The 24,110-nt window shown below is 45.7% G+C and overlaps 5 protein-coding genes across 15 annotated transcripts in view; 3 read left to right on the forward strand and 2 right to left on the reverse strand.

Moving 5' to 3' along the window:
- Nucleotides 1–4,520, forward strand: part of kat6b (K(lysine) acetyltransferase 6B) — a 32,704-nt gene extending 28,184 nt beyond the window's left edge. For all 5 annotated transcript variants that reach the window (XM_061757205.1, XM_061757208.1, XM_061757204.1 and 2 more), the window contains exon 17: nucleotides 151–4,520. In XM_061757205.1, coding sequence (XP_061613189.1) covers nucleotides 151–2,831 — 2,681 coding nt within the window. In that variant the 3' untranslated portion in view covers nucleotides 2,832–4,520. The remainder of the gene's footprint in view (nucleotides 1–150) is intronic.
- A 208-nt stretch (nucleotides 4,521–4,728) lies between these two features.
- LOC133469746 (sphingomyelin synthase-related protein 1-like) lies at nucleotides 4,729–19,432 on the forward strand. Of its 7 annotated transcripts, XM_061757224.1 has the most exons (8): nucleotides 4,729–5,279; nucleotides 8,479–8,770; nucleotides 9,431–9,772; nucleotides 13,510–14,070; nucleotides 15,030–15,125; nucleotides 15,740–15,920; nucleotides 16,009–16,159; nucleotides 16,849–19,015. In XM_061757224.1, the coding sequence occupies exons 4-8, from the start codon at nucleotides 13,529–13,531 to the stop codon at nucleotides 17,151–17,153; spliced, it is 1,275 nt and encodes a 424-aa protein (XP_061613208.1). In that variant the 5' UTR covers nucleotides 4,729–5,279; nucleotides 8,479–8,770; nucleotides 9,431–9,772; nucleotides 13,510–13,528; the 3' UTR covers nucleotides 17,154–19,015. The 7 variants fall into 7 exon arrangements, 5 of the variants coding, with proteins under 5 accessions (XP_061613208.1, XP_061613205.1, XP_061613206.1 ...); XR_009785772.1 differs by lacking the exons at nucleotides 4,729–5,279; nucleotides 8,479–8,770; nucleotides 9,431–9,772 and adding exons at nucleotides 11,782–11,936; nucleotides 19,295–19,432 and having other exon boundaries at nucleotides 16,849–17,221; XR_009785773.1 differs by lacking the exons at nucleotides 4,729–5,279; nucleotides 8,479–8,770; nucleotides 9,431–9,772 and adding exons at nucleotides 11,782–11,936; nucleotides 19,299–19,421 and having other exon boundaries at nucleotides 16,849–17,221.
- Nucleotides 5,073–6,323, reverse strand: LOC133469642 (dual specificity phosphatase 29-like). The gene is made up of 3 exons (XM_061756938.1): nucleotides 6,187–6,323; nucleotides 5,530–5,753; nucleotides 5,073–5,341 (listed from the first exon to the last, which is right to left on the reverse strand). Exons 1-3 carry the CDS (start codon nucleotides 6,321–6,323, stop codon nucleotides 5,073–5,075), a joined length of 630 nt encoding a protein of 209 aa, XP_061612922.1.
- LOC133469750 (dual specificity protein phosphatase 13A-like) lies at nucleotides 9,042–12,438 on the reverse strand. The gene is made up of 3 exons (XM_061757230.1): nucleotides 10,925–12,438; nucleotides 10,346–10,563; nucleotides 9,042–9,665 (listed from the first exon to the last, which is right to left on the reverse strand). The coding sequence occupies exons 1-3, from the start codon at nucleotides 11,050–11,052 to the stop codon at nucleotides 9,436–9,438; spliced, it is 576 nt and encodes a 191-aa protein (XP_061613214.1). The 5' UTR covers nucleotides 11,053–12,438; the 3' UTR covers nucleotides 9,042–9,435.
- Nucleotides 19,319–23,915, forward strand: LOC133469749 (voltage-dependent anion-selective channel protein 2-like). Its single transcript, XM_061757228.1, has 9 exons — nucleotides 19,319–19,456; nucleotides 20,243–20,314; nucleotides 20,436–20,485; nucleotides 20,816–20,968; nucleotides 21,546–21,598; nucleotides 22,156–22,383; nucleotides 22,597–22,747; nucleotides 22,920–22,977; nucleotides 23,365–23,915. Exons 2-9 carry the CDS (start codon nucleotides 20,248–20,250, stop codon nucleotides 23,454–23,456), a joined length of 852 nt encoding a protein of 283 aa, XP_061613212.1. The 5' UTR covers nucleotides 19,319–19,456; nucleotides 20,243–20,247; the 3' UTR covers nucleotides 23,457–23,915.
- Nucleotides 23,916–24,110: the final 195 nt, after the last annotated feature.

A 24,110-nucleotide genomic window follows, 5' to 3' on the forward strand; every position in this document is an offset into this window, starting at 1 on the left:
ATTTAATAAGAGTAAATTGAGTCAAGAGTTTGGTCGCAGAATGACGTGAACTTGTAAAGGAAGTCGCCACTCTATGCGGAAGTTATGGAAACCTGGAGAAAAGGCTTTGCTCCATTAGTTTGCGCCTCATACTTTTATTTTTATCCGCAGCGGCCGACGTCGCCTCCAAGAGGCCCAGCAGACCTCGTCCAGTCAAGCGAAAGAAAGGTTGGCCCAAGGGAGTCAAACGAGGCCCCCCCAAGTGGCGCCTGAAGAACGAGCGGAAAATGGGCTTCAAGCTGAACCTTTACACGCCGCCCGAAACGCCCATGGAGGCGGAGCAGCACCAAATCCAGGCCGAGGAGGCGCAGGGAGAACCGGACTGCCAGTTCGACGGCGACAGGGCGGCCCGACCGCCTTTGCGGTCCGAGCCCCCGCCCAAGTCGAGCTCCCCCGTCGGGTCGCCCGCCGCCTCTCCCGTCGCCGCGTTGCCAAGGAACGAAGACGGCGGTGATTCGCCGGAGTATCGAGATGATGAGCGGCATGAAAGCGATCGCGATATGGACTCCCCGACCAAAGATGTGGATCGCACCGCAGAAATTGCTGCATCGCCAGATAATCGCAACAACTACGAAGAGGAGGATTTGGAGCCGATGACGAGGATAGACGAGGTAGATGATGAAGACGAAGGCCGCGAAAAGACAACAGAGCCTGAAAGCGGCCAACTAGAGGTGCCGGAAGGTTCAAAAGAAACGCCTGAATGTTTTTTAGACACGGAAGACGACAGAGCGTCAAGTCAACCGCTTTCTCAAGAAGACAAAGCCGCCGCCGCCACAGAATGCATTCAGGATGCAGAGGCGGAAACGAAAGAACCGTCGCTGCTCCCTGCGGCCGAAGAGCTCTCTTCGGTGGCAGCTGTGGACTCCGATAACCTCGCAGAGTCCGAGTCCGAAGAGGAGAGCGCGCCCAGTCCTCGACAAGGTCACGCGGCGCCTCCGCCAGCCAAGAGGCCGACCCTCAGTCCCACGCTCGGGGACGGCCCCCCGATCTGCGCGGAGATCGACTCCGAAACCGCGCGGGCCGTTCAGTCCCTGACGCGGGAGAGCGAGCGGGACGCGGTGTTCCAGGACTGCGTGGAGAGCCGGGAACCCTGCAGGAACTCGCACACCTTTGCCCCCGTCACCCCGCTGGAAGACTGCCCCCAGTCCGACCACAGCAGCCCGCTGTCGTCGGCGCAGTCGCATCCCAGCCAGTCGGTGCGCTCCGTGAGCAGCCCGGCCGTGTCCGTCCTGGAGACCGGCTACACGCAGATCAGCCCCGACCACAGCGCCATCTCCGTGCCCTCCATCCACAACATGGAGACCAGCCCCATGATGGACGTGCCGTCCGTGTCGGACCACTCGCAGCAGGTGGTGGACAGCGGCTTCAGCGACTTGGGCAGCATCGAGAGTACCACCGAGAACTACGAGAACCCCAGCAGCTACGACTCCACCATGGGGGGCAGCGTCTGCGGGGCCGGTCCCTCCCAGGGCGGCTGTCCCTACGGGGGCATGCCGCCCAGCGGGCTGGCCCAGAGCAGCTGCGCCGTGAGCCAGCAAATGGCCGCCGTCAACCCGGGCGGCTGCGGCATAATTCAGCAGAACAGCCTCGGCTCGCCCCCGCACTGTAACGTCAAGTCGCCGCCGGGCTGCGTGGTGGCGGTGGAGCGGCCCCCCAGCGCCAGCCAGCATAGCCAGCGCGGCACGCACGGCCAGCAACACGGCAGGCACGGCCCCCACAATCAGCTCGGCCCCCACAATCAGCTCGGCCAGCACGGTCAACACAATCCCCACAACCAGCATAGTCACCACCACAATCTCCACCTGCAGCACAATCAGCTCAGCCAGCACAATCAGCACGCGCCGCATAACCTCCACAATCAGCACGCTGCGCAGGACGTCGCCGCCCAGTGCGCCATCCCCGCCAACTTCGCAGCCGGCGTCCAGGGATTGCCCGACATCCCGGAGTCGGGCAATCCCAACTTCGCCCTCTACGAGAGGATCAACCACCAGGGCGAGTACGCCGGCGGGCACTACGCGCAGTCGTCGGGCCTCAGCCTGGCCAAGCTGCAGCAGTTCACCAACACGTTCATCGAGCACCCCCGCTCGCTGCCCTTCAACCACTCTGCGTCGCACCCCATCACGTCCTACGCCAGCAACCCCTCGCTGTCCTCGCAGCACTCGGGCCTGGTGTCGCTGTCGCAGACCCCGCACCGAGTCACCAACGCCCAGGCGCAGGCCGCCATGACGCCGCCCCCCCCCAGCGGCCTGGGATCGCCGCCGGCCATGATGCTCCAGCGCAACATGGGCATCCCGCCGGCGCAGCGCATCCAGACCCAGATGATGGCGAAGAGCCACGCGTCGTCGCGCTCCAAGTCGGCGCCGCTCACGCACCACCACCATCACCACCACCACCAGCACCAGCAGCAGATGTACGCGCGGCAGCCCCAGAGCGTCGCCGTGCAGGCGCCGGCCCGGACGCTGGCGGGCATGCCGCGCGTGAACATGAGCGTCAACATCATGCCGGCGCCGGCCTACAACTCCATGAACATGCCCTCGCTCAACGCCATGAACGGCTACGGCATGAGCCAGCCCATGATGAACAGCGGCTACCACGGCAACCACACCGCCTACATGAACCAGTCGCCCCAGTACTCTATGCAGATGGGCATGATGGGAACGCAGCCATACCCCCAGCAGCCCATGCAGGCGGCGTCGCACGGCAACGTGGTGTACACTCCGGCCGGTCACCATGGCTACATAAACACGGGCATGTCCAAGCAATCGCTCAAAGGGCCTTTCATCAGGCGGTAGCCCACCGCCGCTGCGTGGTTTTGCTTTAGATGCACTGATCTGGCCTTTGTTTTTCTTCTTCTTTGCGTGATCTACACTACTCCCAAAAAGTTTGAGTTTTTCGGGCGAAATTTCAGGGTGAACCTAAAATGCAGTATTGTGGAGAAGACTGGGTGACGAGATCCGGTTGTGCCACTTGGCTCTCCGCATACAAACTGTTTTCACATCAAACCGCCAATCGTTCATCCCCTGCCCCTCCCTTGAAGAGACACCCCCCCCCTGGTCAATGTCTCCCTCTTGTGGGTCACCACAGTACAACCGCTACAGGTCAATTTCATTTGCCCGTTAAGCATTTCACTCGGTCAGAAGCTCGTCCGTGTAATTCAGTAATGACTATGACAGAGTTCGGAGTCACAGATCTTGATTTATTCACTGAAAAAAAAAAAAAAGTTTATTTTTTTTAAATGAACTGAGGTATGGGCGGCAACATTTGCCTCACAGTGCTGAGGTTGCGGGTTCAAATCTGACCTCGCCCGGGTGGAGTTTGCGTGTTCTCCCCGTGCCTGCGTGGTAGGTTGATTGAAGACTCTAAAATGTGCCCCGCGATTGGCCGGCGACCGGTTCAGGGTGTACCCCGCCTTTCGCCCGAGCATAGCTGGAATAGGCGCCAGCACGCCTGAGGATAAGCGGTACGGAAATTGGAAGGATGGAACTGCGGTAGTGCAAAAGTTCAAAAGAGCGTCGTCACCAGCGGGATTGTCTCCTTGCCTCTTTTATCCTGGCCAGCTCTCCTGTTACTGTTTCCTGTAGTGCATTTAAGGTTCATCCTGAAATTTCACCCAAAAGTTGAATATTCCTAACTTTTTGTGAGGGGTGTGTGTATACACACACATTAATATATAGTTCTTTAAAGACAAAAACCAGCAGCAGCACTTGGAACGAAAGCAAACATTTCGATTCATGTTAAAGAAAAGAAGAAAGAGAAAAAAAACATATTTTTGTTCCTCCATAATGGGAAGCCTTACGGGAAGCCACGGTGATGTCGATGATGAAATTCTATTTAATTAGCAGCAGGTTCAGAGGCTCCGAGGTCGGCCTTCCGTCGTCGTGTAGCAGCCTCCAACGGAAGCCATTTTTTAATGTGCCTGTTCACGAGTGGAACCTGTTCAGTGTGTTAACTGTCCAACAGTGCTCACGCGTACACCATTTAGTTTGTACCATATTCGCGCCTTTGTATATTTAAATTATTGTATGTATTTTTTTTTTTTGTAAAGTGGCAAACCTTAGCATGCTTGGGTCTCTCCTTTAGTGACAGTGCGTTGAGTAGTACTGTACAAGTGTCGTGCTTAACAAATAGCAAGCCATTTTCAAGCTACCGGGCCTTTTATTAGGTGAAAAATGAAATTATATTTTGTTAATGCTAATAATATTAAAAAAAAAAAAAAAACAACACGTAAACTTTTAGTCCAGTTTTCTGTTGCGCTTTGAGAGGGTTTATTGCTCTATGTATGTTTAAGTCTTTTTGTAACAGATCTCCTCGAGGCAGCTTTCTGTTTAATAAAGCAGACGGATTTCTGTCCAAATATGTGAGCATATCTCCCTCTTTGTACACTCCGGAATATGATATATATATATATATATACACACACACAAACATACACATATCTATATGACAATAAAGAATATCAATTTCATTGATATTTTGCAGAATGCCTTTGAAAGCTTTCATTGTTTTGTATCTTTTTAAGCGCGGAAATGAATGAATACTGGTCAAAATCAAGGTTTAGTTGCAATTCCTTTCACTTTTCCTGATGTTTCTTGGGCCAACTCCCGTTTCCGAGATTGCTGAATCATGAAAGCAGGCTTCACCTCCTGCAAAATCAACCCAGAAAGTGAGGATCGCAGATTGATTGACGACTCCGAGAGTAAGTTGTGCTGTAACTTGGGGTTGACAGATGTTTGGACTTTGCATTTAGACCACTATTGCACTAACCAATTTTCCACTTTTATTTCTTTTCTGTCAGGTGCCCAAGAATATACTGACCGGAATCCAACCTTTGAACACAAGGTAATAGTACCTCAGTGGTGGTTAAAAGTGAAAGCATTATGATCGAAATGAACGGAAACGACAGTTTTTGTAAAAACAAGTATCCAGAAGAGGTAATAATTGCAATATAAATCCCCCAGATTTCATTGCGGCCATGAAACCTTAAACCACTCTGAGTGGAGTTAGCCCGCTCTAGTTGTCAATGGCCTAAAATGTCAATGATGATTGACACGCTCGGGTTGTTCTTTAGTTCCCCCCCCCCCCGTAGGCGTCGTGCGGACCGAGCCGTCCCGCCTTTGGTCCAGGAGCTGCTCGTCCAGCTCCCTCAGCTGCTTGAGGAAGCCCCAGTTGGGCAGGATCCTCCGGCGCGTCTTCACGTGCGCCGCGGCGTCGGCCAGCGTCATGCCCTCGCCGATCATCAGGTAGGCCAGGAACAGCGTGGCCGAGCGGCTCCTGCCCATCACGCAGTGCACCAGCAGTCTGTCTGCGGGTACGCAAACGCGCACGCACGCACACAAACAAACACACAAATGATTTTTGAGATACAAGCTCGTCCAATTTTTGGCAGACGGCTCTCTGGTTTTCCTGTTGGTTACATGAATGAATGCGAACGTGAACATTTGTCTTTCGGCGCTATTTGCCCATTATAGTTTTTCTACTTTTTGGTCTCACTGTGCGGGTCGGCCAGCGCCGTTCGGATGAAGCGGGCGGCGGTAAAAAAGTATTGGCTGAGGTCAAACGACGGCTTGTCCGACGCCACCACGCCGTGGTACGTCACGGCCATGTCGCCGTAGTAACCGGGGCCGGTGTCCACGTTGTTCCACGTGCCCTCTGCGGCGTTCAGGATGTGCGTAATTCCCAGCTTCTTCAGTTTCAACTTGTCCTTGGCCGTCGCCCTGTCGCAGTGAACAGATATGTTTCCTTTTTTATTTTGTATTTTATTTTTTTATTGAATGGGGATCATTTGTTACTTTTATTTATTTATTTTAATTCGGTGTCTTTTACACTTATGTGTTTTTATACTTCACCATCTTAACACAGCTGTTAAATATTTTTTCCCCCAAAATCACCTAAACAACTTCAGACTTGAAATAAGTTTTTGTATTTTACCCTTTAAACGGCAAATTTCTTTTTTTTAAATGTTTTTTTTTTATTTATTTTTTATTTTATTTTTTTTACAAAATATTTAATATTTCCAATATTTTAACAATAAATCAGTAATACATGAGAAATATTGAATGCATAGTAAAAACATCAGTTCAGTGTAAATGCTACCAAATAGTTAACAATAATAACAAACAAGCAAACCATTGATGTTTTCCTGCTTACTCGTCGCCGATGTAGACTTGAGGCCACACCTGGTCGTACGGCGCGTACGCCGCGCAGCCCCGGTTGAGGATCTTGTCCAGCTCGTAGCAGCTCGGCGTCACGTCCGCGTCGCGGTGGCCGCGGTCTCTCTCGCACATGGTTGATCCTGTTTACGAAGTAACGCCAAAGCTTAAGAGTTGTGTTGTTTTGGCGCCTCCAGTCGTCCTTCGTGACGCTCGGCGAAGGAGACGATTGTGTAACGGCCGTCCGATGTCGAGGATATTTTTAGGGGCTGCGATGATGCGGCTGACTCAGCTGCCACGCTGGAAAACGTCCACCGTCGCCTCCAAGCACACACACACACACACACACACAAGGTGTTATTCTCCACTGCTACACTCTTCAACTGTGGAAATTTCAACGGATTCGAAAACTGTCAGCCAGTCAAAAACAAATCTCGAGAACAGACTAAAACGATAAGCGTTATAGTCAGCATTTCGTTCTTGAAATCATCTTCATGAAAATCTCGCGGAATAGTGAAACTTCTGAAGTCTTATGAAAAATGGCCAAACTTCTCTCGAGTTCAAATGAGATTCACGTTTTACTCCGTAACATCTGTACCTTGGTTTTTTTTGGGCCATGTGTGAAGAGTTGTTTTGTTCCAAAAAGTTGTTTATTTCTGGGAATACATTTACAGTAATACATTTTTGAGAAATAAGAGAAAATGAGAAACATTTTTTTTTAAAGAGGTGATAAAGTTGTGTATTTACTTGAAATATTTTTTTGTATTTCTAGAAGTTTGTGCTTTCTGCAGTTATTTTTATATTACCAGGAAAAACTCATTTTCTGTGGAAGTCTAATTTACAGGAAATGTTTTTTTTTTTTTTTTTTTTTTAAATGTTGAACTTAAGGATTTGCTAGAGGAAATTTGGATTTACTAGAAAAAAATAGTTTTTTCTTAAGACTTTCTGGAAAAGTCATATTAGCAAAGATTCTGGGACGTGTTGGGTGAAGGCTTTGAGGCGCCGGATATTTAGTAGGCGGCCATCAAGCCTGTTCCGGAGAGGTCAAGAGTTTTCAAGCGAGGAGGGCGACAGTTGAAGATGGTTGGGGGCAAGGACGCATCCGCACACCGAAGATTGTTGGCCGGCCGGCGACGCTCGCAACCCGTCACGGTGCAGCCGCGAGATGTTTCCCCACGTTCTCCAGGACTGTGACTTTTTCATGATTTTTATTTTTTATTTTTTTTCATTAATATATATTATTAGCTTATGTATCATTTGGATGATCGTGATTTAGCGCAAACAAAAATCACAAATTCACCATCTCCAGAAACTAGAATATTACGTCACAAACAATCAAGAAACTGGAAATGATTTGGGATGTAGAAATTAGGCAATAGTTCTCCATCTGAAAAGACTTTCATCAATCTCAATGTATGAGCACTGAAATATGTACCCATATTATGTGTAATATCTTATTTAGAAAGAGCAACTCAGTGTTGTCATGGGAACCACAGGGTGCATAGCACATGCAGTGTATTTTCTAGAAAAAAAAGAAAATCAAGCAATATTGTATATTTAAAAAAAAAAAAAAAGTTGTATAATTTCAAAAATAAGTTTTTGGACAAAAGATTTGTTTTTTAAAAAAATATTGTTTTTAGAAAGGAAGTCATACTTTCCAAGAAGTTGTATTTTTCAATAATATTTTTTTGGGGAAAGCCATATTTTCTAGAAACAGTTTGAGAGTATTTTTTGGGAGGAAAAAGTTGTGTAGTTATTTATTCTTTTTAGAAAAAATTTATGTTCGAAGGGAACTCATATATTGTTGAGAAAATGTGTTGGTTTTTTTGTTTTTTTTTTCGGGGGAAAAATCTTTTGAGAAAAAAGAAAAGTAATGTATTTTTAAGAAAAAGGTGAATTATCTAGAAATGCATATTTTCTAGAAAAAAAAAGTATTTTATGAAGCAAAAAAAATCGGTCAGATGGCTCGTATCTTGGAAAAACTCTTTCAGTTGGCCCACTCGTATCTCAAGGCACGCCTGGACAGTACACGATCAGACTGATTGCGATCCATACGACCGACGCTTTCTTGGCGTTAACGGCGTCGCGAGCACCTCACCCGTGGGCGACCTCAATGCGCTCCGGATGAAGTCGGCCGCCGGGTAAAAGAAGGCGCTCAGGTTAAAGGTCACCACGTGGAAGGCTTCCACGCCGTGATACGCCAACTTGTTTATTTTACGGCCTTATTCCAAAATGGATTCACTTTATTTTTCTTCCTTCTCTCCCTCCCTTTTTTTTTTTCCCCTTCCAGGCTTCCTCGGTTTCCATCCTTTCTTCCTCGGATCCTTCCTAGCTCCTTCATTCTTTCCTTCCACCCCTCCACCCTCATTCCTTCCTTAGAGGCTCTGATCTTCTTTCCCTCCCTTCTTCCACCCGTTCTTCAATAATAAGACGCACTCCAAGTCCGTAGTTGCCGGAGACGCGAGCGAACGGGCCAGACGACGTTTGCCGACCCTCGACCTCCTCGGCCGTAATCTACCCGGCGACGTGTGTGGCTATTTTAACGTGGCCCAAGAATAATTCCGGCGTCATCTTGCTGAAAGGTTAGCCCGGCACACCGCAAAGACGGGACGGGACTCCAGATCGCTGACTTTGTCTTTGCACCAGACAATTTCGGAGAATATATGTTCATTTAAGACAAAATGAATACGTGAAATAAAAAACAAGACAATTGAATTATAAATCCTACTACATTTATTGGCTCAGGTTGCACATGACTGACATTTACTTGCGATACAGCAGTACAATACTTAATACTACAGATTTCCCCCCCCCCAAAAAAAAAAAAAAAATATATATATATATATAGATAGCTCAAAATAAAATGCAGGGAAATAAAGGGTGAGGGTTTGGACACAATTATGCAGTTGGTCCATTTTCACAAAGTGACTAAGTTGAATTTAAGGACAAAATGCTGGAAATGCAAAATGTTTGAATGGGATGGAAATGCATTCACTTACGACTTGTACTCCGGAAAATACGGTATTTAAAATGATCAACTAAATCAATTTGTCTTGACATTTTCCAGCTGGATAGATTCAGATTTTTGTTCTATTTGTGTATGTAGATTAGTGAACATTTTTGATTGTCTTGATATTTGAAATAATTTCACATGATGTGTGGCTATTGAAAGTCCTGCTATTGAAAATGATTTTCTGTGGATACGTTGGTATTTGAAATGACTTTGTTTGGCTGTTTTCCAGCCGGCTCACAAGATGAGACAGAGACGGCGGCGCCGGCGGCGGCGGCCGTCACGCTGCAGGTGGAGGTCGAGGTCGAGGAGCAGCGCCAGAAAGTTGCGGTTGGGGTAGATGGCCCTCTTGCGCACCAGCCGCCGCAGCGCCTCCTCCAGGCTGAGGCGGCGGTAGATCATCAGGTAGGCCAGCACCAGCGCGGACGAGCGGCTCATTCCCATCATGCAGTGCACCAGAACTTTGCCTGAGGGGGAGTACGAGTCATATCTGCGGGCGCTTTGTTCCTCTTAAGAAGATCGCAGCCTCTGCTCGTTTGTCTACGTGAAAGGAGTCTGGGGTCTTCGATAGAAGGTAAGGCATGGATGTCCTACAGCGGACCCCGCATATTCGCGCTTTGGCACGCGCACGTTCCCCCCCCCCAAATTGTTTATTTATATATATATTTTTAATGTTTTTTCCCCAGAAATGCTTGTTGCGAGATTATCCCCTCTTATTCAAGAATTTTGGGGGGGTTGAAAAAAAAAGAGAGAATTTTCCGCTGCAGTTGGAATGAGCGTCAATTAGTTGCAGATCTTCAGTATTCGCGGTCCGCCGAAAGCGGGGGTCCGCTGTATTTTGTGTATAGCTCCACAGAATGTATTCCAATATTTCCATACATTTTTTTCAAATTCGAGGTGATCATTAGGGCGCAGTATTGCCAGTGTATTCTCCACAAGAAGATTTCCCACATTTCCAGAAAAGATGTTTTAAGTCACTCAGGACTTGTGTTCCAATTCCCAAATTATGGCCAATTTGACATTTTTCGCAATCCAAACCATCATGTTAATCATTTTATGTTATTTGAATAATACCTACATGTTTTAAACATTTGATATGGCACTAGAAAAAAAATGTCAATATTTGGGTATGCTTTGGTGTCGTTACCACGAGGCGACTTGAGTCCCTTGTGTATGAAGTCGGCGGCGGGTCTGAAGTAGACGTCCAGGTCGAAGTGGGCGGAGTCGTCGGCGGGGATGCCGCAGTACTCGAAGTCGGCGCCGTAGAAACGCTGGTCGCCGACGCTGCCCGGCTTGGCGTGCGCCGCGTTCAGCACGTGCGTGATGCCCAGCTCCAGCAGCGCCGTCTTGGTCTGCGCCACTGTCCTGGCACGCGGCGGGCGCGGGGAAATCAGCAGCGGTAGCATAGTAGCAGTAGGAGGCGTGAGGAAGCAGCACGCACATGTCGCCAACTAACACTTGGTAGCATAGTTAGTAGTAGTCGTTTTTGGATTTCCGGAAGGTCGGGAGCATAGCTCAGATGTCACCGATAAATGGTAGGAGACGGTAGCATAGTAGCAGTAGGGGTTTTCCGGGAAGGCCGAAAGCAGCACTCATTTGTTGCCGATGAATAGTTAATTGTAGGAGCAGGAGTCTTTAGCATAGTAGTACGTGCCAGTAGGCCTAAAGCAGCACTAGTATCCAATGAACAGTCGGTAGCATAGTCTTAGTAGTACATTGTACTCACACGTTTCCGATGTAAATGTTGGGCCAGACTTCATCGATGTGCCCCAGGCGGAGTTTGCACGAGTCCAGAATGTTCTGCAGGTCCTTCACCGTCACGTATTGTTTGCGTTTGCCTTTGCGGCGCCACATCTTTCTTTCCACTGCGCTTCAACTCCCGGCTCGCTGCTTTTGATTGGTCCCGGCAGCTGCTTCAACCCTGCTGACGCTCGCAACCCCGATATAGACGCCGCGTGCTCGGAACAATAAGAATCACAATCACTGTCGTCATCCTCATTACTTTTTTTCCATTGTTACGGTCAGTTCCTCCCAAAAGTGCACCACAAGTTTCATAAAATAATACATGAATTTACTTGTTCACCCTTGTCTTCTAATAGAATCTTGGGACGACACAACAGCACCTCCTGCTGGATCTGTTTATTACGCGTCCGAGTGTTTTATTAAACAAAAGTTGATTTATGTAGTAATTGTATACTAATGATGATATTTGTATTGAATTATGTGTTGGTTATTCATGTTGACAGATTCTGACAATGTTTAGTTTTTATTCATAGTGTACTGTATTTTTATCTTTGGGTTCTTTAATAAATTACACTTCATATTTAGCTGTTTGTATATTTATATTTGTGTAATTTTATTTTGTATGTACTATTTGACATGCAGATTATTATTCCTAACAATTTTTTTAAACCGTATATTTATGTGGGTTATTTATGTTGACAACAAATGATTTTTTTTTGTATACTGTCACCTGAGGAAAATATTATTTTCATTGTATTTATTTTTTTATTTAGTATTGTCTGCTCATTTATTGGCTCCACAAGAGGGTGAAGATTTTAGAAAGTTCCGGAAGTGACGAAAACGAATGAATTGAATAGTTTTGACGATTGACTGCATCGGATGACGCAGTCGTCGAGTTGGCCGTCCGAGGTTCGCAGCCGCTCGTGGAGGATCCGGCGGCCCTCTTTCGCTTTGCCGACGGCCTCCGGCAAGGTGAGGCCGTGGCAATTCACGGGGTACGCCGGCACCTTTCGATTGGTCTCGAGTTACACCGACGACCCCGATTTCAGGACTTCATCTGTCAAGCACAATCCATACGATGTTATGTTGGTCATAATCGGCGAGACACAATCCAAATTTCTCCCTGTCGAACGCCATTAGGTAATTCGGCTGTGTAAGAGTAGTAGAAGTGTTCAAGCAGTACTCTGTCGAGGGAGGCACCCATTGACGGTCGCATGGCGCTGTTCGTGTTTCAAGTAGTAGTACTCGTGCCGCCGATTAACAGCCAGTAGCATAGTAGTAGTCGCGTTGCAAGCGCTACTCACTTGTCCCCGATGTGCAGTATTGTTTGCAAGCAGTACTTGCATGTCTCCAATTAACAGTCGGTAGCATAGCCGTAGTCGTGTTTACAGCAATTAACGGTATCATGTTTCGAGCAGTTCTCATGTGTCTTACAGTCGGTAGAGTAGTAGTAGTAGTAGAGTTGTTCAAAAGGGCCTAAAGCAGCAATCATATGTTACCAAAGTACAGTTGGTGCCATAGCAGCAGTAGTGTTTCATCCAATTAATAGTCTGTAGCATAGTAGTAGTAGTGTTAGTCTGGCCCAAAGCATCACGCAAATCACAACGAAGCCCAATTACATCCAAATGGTTTCATTTGAGCAGTAACGCGTCATTTGGCGCAGAGTAATTTGTCGTTGCGCTTCTATTGTGGCCATGACCACCCTGTGACGTCACGCCCGCGCAGCAGGATGCCAAACAGGGCGACATGTTTGCCCGCTTGTGGGCCACCTTCTTCTTCTTCTTCTTCTTCTTCTCCGTCTTCTTCTTCTTCGTCGTCCAAGCGACGGCGCTGCTATGAGTCGGCCTTCCTTCGGAGCGCGTCCGTGCCGGCCGGCGTCCTCCTGTTGAGCCCCCCGGCCCGGCTGGGTGAGCCCCGAACGCCCAGCTAACGCCGCTAGCTCGGGCGGCTAGCCGTGTTTTGGGTCGACAACGCTGGCGTTTGTCTTCGCGTCGAGCCTCCTTCGCCAAATGTTTCGCCGGCTTGTTGGTGTCATTAAGCTTGCGGCGAACGCCTTTGTTCGCGAGGTGCCAGTCGAATGCTAAGCAGCGACGTGTTCCCCGAGCAGCCATGATTATTGTGTCGTCATTGTGGGCATTTTAGTGCTGTTAAGCAGCACTCGCAATCCACAGCCGCTAGCATGGCGCTAGCATTTGGTTGTAAATACATGAACTGTGTTGAAGGTGCGTCAACGCGCAAAGACAGAAGGATTTAGTAGTGAAATGTCACGTCACAAATTGATGCGTCGTGGCACTGAGGATCCGGGTGAGGGAAGACGAGGTCGCACCGTGACTCTCGTGACCCAGGTAGACTGGTTGAACGTTCATGTACTGCGAGAGGGAGCCTGCAGCAGACTCGACTTGGACAACCGCGACTCTGGGCTGTTTGCGTCATTGGTCTCCGTGCCGACGGATGCGTTTCAAATTGAAGAGAAAATGCCCACCCGCGCGCACAAATATTTGCCCGCCCACCTCCGGAGCGACTTGTGTATTTCCGACCCCTTATAATTCTTTTTGGGTTGTTTTCCAGCGTCTCGCGTGCGTGCGAAATGAGCCCGCCGAGCGTCAGGCGCTGGACGCCCAAGAACGTGGCCAAGTGGCTGAAGGACGAGGGCTTCTGCGACTACGTGGACCTGCTGTGCCACAGGCACCGGCTGGACGGCAGCAGCCTGCTGGCCCTCAGCGAGTACGACCTGCGCTCGCCCCCGCTGGAGCTCAAGGTTCTGGGCGACATCAAGCGCCTCATGGCGTCCGTGCGCAAGCTCCAGAAGCAGAACCTGGACCTGCTGGAGGAGCTGGGCCTGCCCTTCGACGGGCACTCGCCCGCCGGCTCGGGCGACCGGCTGTGCAACGGCGAGGCGGCGCGCGACGGCGCCGACACGGCGCCCGTCGGGGAGGAGTACCAGAAGTACTCCAACGGCAAGTTCAAGCAGCAGACGCGCCGCCTGGATCCCGAGTGCTGGAAGACGGTGCTGAGCTCCGTCTACGTGGTCTTCGTGTTCGGATTCACCTCCTTCGTCATGGTCATCGTGCACGAGCGCGTCCCCGACATGCGCACCTACCCGCCCCTGCCCGACATCTTCCTGGACAGGTCGGCCCACGTCTTCCTTTCTACTGCAGCGCTGCCTTGACTCAGTTTAATTGAACTCGAATCACTCGTATCCCAAATCAACTTTCCCTATTGAAACGAATGGAAATGCCGTTAATCTGTTCCAGCCCCCCCAAAAACACCCGACAAATGGCTTTTAATAATACAATAACAACATAAGCAGGATGTCGAGATTTTTTTCCTTTAATTCAACGGACATTGTGCTGCTCCTGATGTGTGCACCTCGGCCACTAGGGGCAGTGTAATTCATACATTAGGTACATATAATACGTGTAGATTTGATGATAAAATACGAAGAATTCTCTGGCAACTAAGCTGCAGTAATAGTCGTTTTTTGTGGGGCAGTAAGAATATATTCCTCTGAGTATTGCATTGTATCTCATTTGTGTTCAAATATATTTTTTTAAAAAACACTTCAGGCTGAAGTTGAGCTTGTCTACAACAACTTTCTACCATTTTTCTGATGAGACATTTTATATACACTGTTTCACATTGTTTTGCAAGTTTAAGACAAATCTAATACAAAGTAAAAAAAAAATAATAATAATTTTAAAGCAAATGTACCAAGGTTTATAATTACTGGTATATTGATACCAGGTTTGTTCGCCTTTTCATTATGGGTCGCATTAGACAAGTGGACTTTTGTAAGACCAAGTTATGTGGCTCGGTTAAGTACACGACGTGTAATTCCGTTTTTTTTTATGTTGACATTTACAGTAAATTGCGAATGTGAGTGGCGATAAACATCATTTGAAAAACTGGGAAGTCGGGGCACTCGCAAGTCACGGTACCGCTGTACTGGCGTTTCCATGCAGTGCGAGGGCGCAAATTGTGGCTGGACTTCATCCTTCCATTCCGCGACGGCGGCGTTTATACAAAACGCCGACATCGGAAAATGGCTTCGTTCCAGCGCTAAATGTCTCCTTTTGTTTTGTCCGCAGTGTGCCTCGAATCCCGTGGGCCTTCGCCATGGCGGAGGCGTGCGGCGTCATCCTCTGTGTCATCTGGCTGCTCGTTCTACTGCTGCATAAACATCGGTACAGTTAACCACTGCAGTCCGATGAAAGAACTAGTGTGGGCTGACTCTCTTTGAGACATTTTGTAGGAGAGATTTAACAAACAAACTGGGAATGGGGGAAAAAGAAAGTTTATAAGTCCAAACCTGTCAAATCCATCAACATTTTCCTGACAGATGACAAATATAACATTATCTTGTACGAACACCCATTGCTTACGTTCTGGGTCTTCAGTGTGAAAAACGTGAGTTGGCCCAGTGTTGGACAGATGAATCCGGAAAAAAGCGCGAGAGGCGAGCAAGTATTTATGGCAGTCTTTCTATATATTTTGGAATTTCATGCATACACTTTATCGCCAGCAAACAATATATGCACGTGGTGTGCTGGTATTTATTATCTTTGTCCACTTGGGGTCGCCATCCGCACATTGAACTTTTTAGTAACTTGACTGAAGATGTTTTTGCCTCCTACAGGCGGGTCTAGTCCATTGAGTGACGTGGACGTAAATGTTTAAGGTTGTACTGTTGGCCGGCTATTAGGATTGCTCAAATGAAACTTAATTACATGAATCAAATTAAAGCCATGTGAAGTTGTTTTTTTTTTTTATTTTTTTTTTCTTGCGTCCTGTCTGGCAGGTCCATACTCCTGCGCCGCATGTGCAGCCTCATGGGTACGGTGTTCATGTTGCGCTGCATCACCATGTTCGTCACCTCCTTGTCCGTGCCGGGACAACACCTGCAGTGTTCCGGGAAGGTAACGTTCACCCGCTCGGCGCTTCCAGCCTTGTTTCAAAACGAATTTGCTCTTGACAACCACGTAAGGATTTTCATTAATACGGAGGTGAAGGTCACAACTCCTCAATAAGCTGCAGTAAAATGAGCGGCGGTCTATTTGTTGCGTGCAGATGTACGGCGACACGTGGGCCAAGCTGCGGCGGGCCGTGGCCATCTGGAGCGGCTTCGGCATGACGCTGACGGGCGTTCACACGTGCGGCGACTACATGTTCAGCGGACACACCGTCGTCCTCACCTTGCTCAACTTCTTCGTTACGGAGTGTGAGTCGCGCACCTCGGTCGCCCTAATCGTTAGCAATACAGATATGGAGTCAATAATTCAGTGTTTTTAATCATTTCAAATTGCAGTAAGTTGCTGTAGTTTGCTTATCATTTTGCATGCTACTCTTACACTATATGTAAATATATATGAATACAGTTATGTTTATGCTTTTGTTTTCAATTTCTCATCATTTTATAATGGCTAAATAGAGTTTAATAAATGTTTGCTGACATGCCATAAAAATACATTTAAATATATATGCTATCACTAAATATGTAGTGTAAAAACTATCTGGAATCTATAAATTAAATCTGATTATTACATATACAAATACTTGTATGTTCTGATGGACAATACTGCTATTAAAATACATACATATATACATTAAAAACATGCGTGCAAGGTTCATTGACGTCTCTAAATTGCCCGTAGGTGTGAATGTGAGTGCGGATGGTTGTTTGTTTGTATGTGCCCTGCGATTGGCTGGCAACCAGTTCGGGGTGTATCCTAGCTCCTGCCCAATGATAGCTGGGATAGGCTCTTGTTCAATATTTGTGTATTTTCGCCAATTTCCCCCCCCCGCCCCTCTAATAGCTAAAGTACTGTTGTTGTTTTTTTTTTTTAAACTATACTTCAGTGCAGTGTTACTGTTCAGTCTAACGACGCCGATGTGGTATGTTTTGGGCAGACACGCCGCGCAGCTGGCACTTCATCCACACGCTGTCGTGGGTGCTCAACCTGTTCGGCATCTTCTTCATCCTGGCGGCGCACGAGCACTACTCCATCGACGTCTTCATCGCCTTCTACATCACCACGCGCCTCTTCCTCTACTACCACACGCTGGCCAACACGCGCGCTTACCAGCAGAGCCGCCGGGCGCGCATCTGGTTCCCCATGTTCTCCTTTTTCGAGTGCAACGTCAACGGGCCCGTGCCCAACGAGTACTGCTGGCCCTTCTCGCGGCCCTCCGTCCTCAAGTTGATCATCGGCTAGAGAGGTCGGCGCCGTCGGAGTGACTTGACACAGCCTGCCTTTTACTTACGGGATTTGTTGGATCGAAAGTAAGAATCAGCCAAAATTGTCTGTGTCTCCCTTTTGTCTTAATTATGATTCCATTTGCCAATGACCTTGCGCTTTGCAATAGGTTTTCTTGTGTAGAAATGTCCCCAAAAAATAAATCAAATCAGGGGCGGGTCCTTCTTCCTATCAGGGGGCATACAACAGCGCATCAGTGGTGACTTGAGATACGAATGACCAGATCGGAGTCTTCTTTCGGATGAGTTTTTGGCTTTGACTTGAAAGCAGAAATTTGAGATAGGAGTGTTGTGTGGTGGCAGTGAACTCGACTCACTTCACAACAAGCAATCGCTTGGCGGATGTAATCAATTACTCCAAAAAGAAGCTTCAAGCTGTTTATTTCCACTCCCAGTTGAGGTTTATTACCAAACAACATTGTAAAAGTTGAATATTTAAGAACAGAAACTTTGCCTTGAAGTCCCCTAGCTTAATGCTAACGGAAACAACTTGGGCGGGCTAACGAAACTAGCATCAATGTTGCGGTAGTTATAACGCATTAAGCAAAGGGTATTTGAACACAATCGTGGGGCAACACATTTACACTGACAATATAGCAATACTCACGGGCTTATATTCTTTATTATCTGTGTAAAATGACTAACATTAAAGCTGCTGAGTGAGTCACAGTTGTGAACTGTATTAGTTTGTGTTTTGTCTTTGTGTCATTTTATTGGGGAAAGATTTGAGATATGAATGTTGTGAGTCAGAACAAATTATGTCAAGGCACCACATAGTCAAATGCTGTTGCAACATTTTTCCACAATGGAATTAATGTATTTTTGCCCCTCAAAATTCAACATACAACCCCATTATGACATGTATAATGTATTTAGAAACAAATCTCTGAATACAAAATGTGGAAGCAGTGATGTGCTGTAAATCGTTTCTGGATGCACTGTTAATTGAGGAAAACTAATTGTCCGCATTTGTGGGGTCATGTTTTTTCAAATTATTATTTTACAGTGGACCGGATCGAATGTTCTGGTGGAGCCATTTGTGGTCCGCGTGCCACAGTTTCCCCACCACCGATAAATCTCATTAAAGCTAGTACAATGTTTAGTTATTTAAGGGATATCTCAAAAATGGATGTTAACTTATTCAAATTAGTGTTTTTTGTACTAAGGCAGCAACATGCACACATCACATGGTTTACAGTTGCTCAAAGTGGCGTTTTTGTGTGTTTGTGTGTTGTGAGACACACAAACAAACGTGCTTTTTTTTCTTTCTTTTTTAGTGTAACGATTCTCTTGCTGGCATTTGTTTGTGTGATGTAATGTAAAAACAAACAAACACTCAGCCTCAGCCATGGTTTCACATCTTAAGTCATTTGTAACATAACAGAGGACATTTGACGTTTTAATGTTTGTCTGCAAACTGATGGTCTGCCTGTCCATCAAATGTGACATTTAGCAAACAAGTGAATCTTGATAGTTCTATGCCTTTTTTTCTGCAAATGTGTACATAGGTGAGCCATTTAGTTGACGAGAGTGTATTTTGGTGGCTTTGAGATGAAATGCTGCATCCACCAGCGATGATGCAATGGAACTTGGTGCCACAAAAAATGCTTTGATTGACAAATCCGCTCCTAAAAACGTGCCAATGTCACCATGTCAAGCTGTGAAAATGTCTGTAATTGATTGTCCTTGAGGTATTTGGACGAAGGCATGCAACAGACACGTTGTCAAGACACCAGGGAACTGTTTTCAGTTGTGAAAAAATGCATGTCTCCTTTGAACGCCACTGCGTTTTTTAAATCAATAAATAGGCGATTAAAAAGACGCGTGTATTTTTGTTTGTTCTAGGAGTTTAGTAAGTTTTTAATCCTCAAATGAAATTTTAATCAAATAAAAAATCTAACGTAACATGGGCTCGTCCGTTACCATAGTGATTTAGAGGCCTACCAACCTGCCTGTGCGTAATTCGTGACAAATACACTTTTTAAATTTGAAACAACATGACTTAAAAAATAATTCTACGTTGTAGTTGTATGGAGCAAAAGAAAATACGTCGGATAGTTGACGATAACTTTTTCTACACGTTTCTTCTTTTAATGTCAGTCAGGCACAACACGGACAGCTTTAGGGTCCTTCCACCGCCGAGGTCAGCCGTGTCTCCTCCACAAGCAGCAATCGTCCTGCACCGGCCGGCCGGCGTCTTCACACTTCTTACACCTCAACATTCACGTCGAAGGCGACCTTGACAACAGTAAAACACTGTCGGTGAGTTAAATGCCTCACAATTAATCGGGTTGTTGCCCTCCAAATGTTGCGATAAATTCGTTAAAAAAAATAATAATCTTGAGCGTCTGGTTTGCTAGCTAGAAAACGCCCTAGCTAGCCTACCTTGTACAGTACACCAACTAACTAAACCGGTTCTTCTCAAACTTTTTACACTAAGTATCATCTTAAAAAAAAAAAAATAAATAGCTCTCCAAATTTCACCGTCATGACAACATTAAAATAGCATCGGGAGCAGGCCCACGTGAAAGAAAACGAGACAGATTTTTAAAAAAGTTCTTATAGATGAAATACAAATGTATTGAACATAAACGTTACATACCACTGTACTTAAGCAGTGATTAATTCGCGTACCACCTGAGAATCACTGAACTTAACACAATGAAACTATGGGATGTGCTTCATTTCTCCTTATACCAAACAAACTATGGGATGTGCTTCATTTCTCCTTATACCAAACAAGCTCCCACCCCAGCATTAACTTGCATCAACGTCCATAGAAATAATTGAAAAACCTTTTACCCCGCAATTTTTAAACGTGTAACTAACAGCAGGTTAGCACATCTGCCTTTTGAGATTTGGTTTACGAGAAAAAAAAAAAGTCTTCTTTTTTATTTTAGGGGAAAATGGTATATTTCCGAAAAAGTTATGTTTTGAGAAAAAGTTGTATGAGAAAGCAGTGAATTTTCATGAAAAAGGTGTATATTTTTTTTGGGGGGGGGGGGAAGTTAAATATTGGTCATCTTCTGTTCATTTGCGTGTGTGCAGGCACAATGGCAGTCCCTCCAGCATATGTAGATCTGGGAAAGTCCGCAAAGGACATCTTCAACAAGGGATATGGTAATTGGAATTCTATCCTTCATCCATCCATCCATCCACCCACCCACTAATGTTTTTTTTTTTTTTTAAACATTTTTTATTTAAAACCACTTAAATCCATTCACTGCCATCGTGGTCACAGGTTTTGGACTGGTCAAGCTCGATGTCAAGACAAAGTCATCAAGTGGTGTGGTGAGTAAAGGACTAAATTTACTACAACTAGTTTAAAGTAGATTATAGATATAGATTTGGGATTTAAAAAGAAAATGGAAAAAAACGATTTCAAAAATCAAATGAAAAATTGGTTATTCAACTTTAGACTAGAGAGTACCAGACATCTATTCGGAGTAAGGTTTTTATGGGGGGGGGGAGGGGTGGCTATCAATTTAAACACCACACGGACAGATGCTATGTCGTGGCGTTTAATTGTGTTACAGTTTCAATTTGAGGAATTAGAGGTAATTGCCTATAATAACGTGGACGGGGATAATGTGGACTGACATTGACGTGCGTACATTTTAGGAGTTCAAAACAAGCGGCTCGTCCAACGTAGACACCAGCAAGGTGACCGGTACTCTGGAGACCAAGTACAAGTGGGCCGAGTACGGGCTGACCTTCACGGAGAAGTGGACAACCGAGAACACACTCGGCACGGAAATCTGCATCGAGGATCAGGTACGATGTCTGACATTTACTTGTCGGATGGCGAAAATTGAACGGACAAATGTGTTATTGAAACGAATGCACTCAAATATAGAAATGCTAATGCATCCATCCATCCATTTCCTACACCGCTTATCCTCACTGGGGTTGTGGGTATGTTGGAGCCTTATGTTAAAACATAAATGTAAAATAAGATTGATTAAAAACAAATGAATAGTGTTAGGAATGTGTTAATGACTTTGCAGTATAACTGGGCGTGAAAATAAATTTTAACTTCGTCTGACTGGACTCTTGCCTGATCAATACTAAATTGCATTTAATAGAGGTCGACTTCTCAGAAATGACTCAAAATACATCTGTGCTCTATTGGCAATAGTTTATTATTTTAGTATAAACTGTACGAGCAATACATAGATGGAAAAGAGAAATGCATGCTTACACTGCAATATATATCGCAGGGTTACCAAAAAAAAATAAATCGGTCATTTTTTTCCCATGTCGTGCAGGTGTTAAAATTTTATGGATGTGATTCTACCTCTAAAGGTGGAAAATTACCAGCTCGCTATAACGCAATCATTTTCTTGTTTAGATCACCAAAGGCCTGAAACTGAATTTTGACACGACGTTTTCACCAAACACTGGGTACGTACATTCATTGTCCTTCATCATTAAAAACATAATAAGTGGTCCCTTGAAATACGAGGGACCCGACTTCAGTTTTCGTTCAGCGGATTTTTTTGCTTGCACTTGCAAGCAAATATTTGTTTAGGAGGCTGGGACAAATGTCATTTCCATTCATTTCAATAGGGAACGATGACTCAGTGTTTAGAGTCCTGAGCGTGGTTGCATGACAAATTAAACTCAAGGTTTCTCAAGGCACCACTGTGTTTCTTAAAAGGATGCCACAAACTTGGCATACCTATCTTTGGTCAGTTTGGACCGCCCCTCTTTGCAGCATTGCGAGCTCAATTTTTAGCTTCATGGCAAAGCCTGTGAATACTTTTTTAGCTAACTTGCAAACATTTGAAAACACATATTTCACGTTTTCATTTTGGATTGTTGTGTGTAGAATTTTGAGGGGAAGAAATGAATTTAATCCACTTTGGAGTAATACAACAACAATAATTTCAAAATGTGGAGAACATTAAGCGCTTCATATTTTAAACTACTGTGGAAAACAAAGTTCATATTTCACGCAGCAAGAAGAGTGGCAAAATCAAGACGGCCTATAAGCGAGAGTACCTGCACACAGGCGTGGACGTGGACCTGGACTTTGCCGGGCCTACCATCCACGGCGCAGCGGTGACCGGCTACGAAGGCTGGCTGGCCGGCTACCAGATGAGTTTCGACACGGCCAAGTCTAGGATGCTCCAGAGTAACTTTGCCGTTGGCTACAAGACGGGAGACTTCCAGCTACACACCAATGTGTACGTATACAATTCGGGAAAACATGGATGTAGGAATGAGGAGGATTTTGAAATGTATTCTAAATTTAACCCGTAGCTAGTGGAGCAATTGTAAAACTGGGTTATGTGGGAATGAGATACTATATGTGATGAAGAGGGGCCCCAGGATAGAGACCTGAGGCACACCTGTGGTGAAAGACTTGATGAACAAAAAGGTGCATTTTGTTTTTCCAGAAACAATGGTTGTGAATTTGGGGGCTCCATATACCAGAAGGTGAACGAGCAGCTGGAGACTGCCGTCAATCTGGCGTGGGCAGCGGGCAGCAACGGAACTCGCTTCAGTATCGCTGCCAAATACCAGCTGGACTCCAGTGCCTCCATATCGGTGAGGCTCTTTTAACAAGCATAACATTATTAAATGCAGAAATAATCAAAGTTACATTTGTTTTTACGTTTCTAGTATGTTCAACAATATTTCGTAATATGCATTTAAAATTAGAATTTGTATTCATTTATTACAGCGTAACTAAATTCTAAACTTAATCATCTTTCTACAGGCCAAGGTAAACAACGCCAGCTTGGTCGGAATCGGATACAGTCAGACTCTTCGGCCCGGTGAGGGAAAATTCTTGTATACTTTTAATTTTTACTCGCACCGTTTTGATTTCAAAATGAATCTTAAAGCGGAGGTAAACCCTTGATGTCAAAACTTAGTTAGTTTGTAAATGTCCATATCTTCTTTATCTGATGCCGTTTACTTAAATCTACGGAGTATTTAGTAAAGAAAAAACACCAAATTGGGGGCCGCCATTCTTATGTCATTCTGTGTGCAAAAGTCACGAGAATGTAACGTGAATCTGCCCCTTCTTCCGGCGAAAGGGAGGAAGCGACGTCAGTTACTGTAGTACTAGCTAGTTGCCTTATACTTCAGCTAGCATAGTATGTTAAACTAAGTTGTTATTTTTGCCTTTCCTTCCCCTTTAAAATATTTGATGGTTGCAGGTATGAAACTCATCCTGTCAGCGCTGGTGGACGGGAAAAACATAAACGCCGGCGGGCACAAACTGGGCCTGGGACTGGAGCTGGAGGCGTGAGGATCCATTTTGAGACAGAATTTATTTTAACCATATAAGAAATAACGGGGAAAAAAATCCCCCCCTATTCTCGAGCACTGCTGAAATGTCACGTCCTTGTCTCCTCTCCTTTGTGAATCACAATGAATCCATAGTGAAGCTCCAGTCACACCTACTGAAATGTATAAAGAAAGACCTCAAAACACTTCTTTAAAAAAAAAAAAAAAAAAGAAGCGTGCAGCTGTTTGATCATTAACGTGACAACATATGGTGACCGAAAAAGTTCGGAGCGATTTGAGTCCCGGACGTACAAATTGGGAACCCTTGCTGTCGATCACAATGCTAACTCTAAGAGCCACCATCTTTTCCATTCAGTTTGATGTTGACAATCCAAGCAAGTGCGTGTAGAATGTACATCACAACTGTTATTTTGCACACTAGACTACGTTTAGCAAGTAAAGCGCTTCCTCCTTTGTTGTACTGTTTCGTCTTTTTGTTTTTATTAACATGGTGGGGGGGGGGGGGGGGGGGTAATCCAGGTCATTTATTTTAATTAAGTGATTTCCTTGCCTTTATTTTATACTGTAAAATCCTTACAGAACTTCATTATCATCTTGCACATGAATACTGTTATTTCCTCAAGTAAAGGCCGTGTCCCAAATAGTTGTCCTGATT

Source organism: Phyllopteryx taeniolatus, chromosome 19, assembly GCF_024500385.1.
Source record: "Phyllopteryx taeniolatus isolate TA_2022b chromosome 19, UOR_Ptae_1.2, whole genome shotgun sequence".
In the NCBI taxonomy this organism is placed as follows: domain Eukaryota; kingdom Metazoa; phylum Chordata; class Actinopteri; order Syngnathiformes; family Syngnathidae; genus Phyllopteryx; species Phyllopteryx taeniolatus.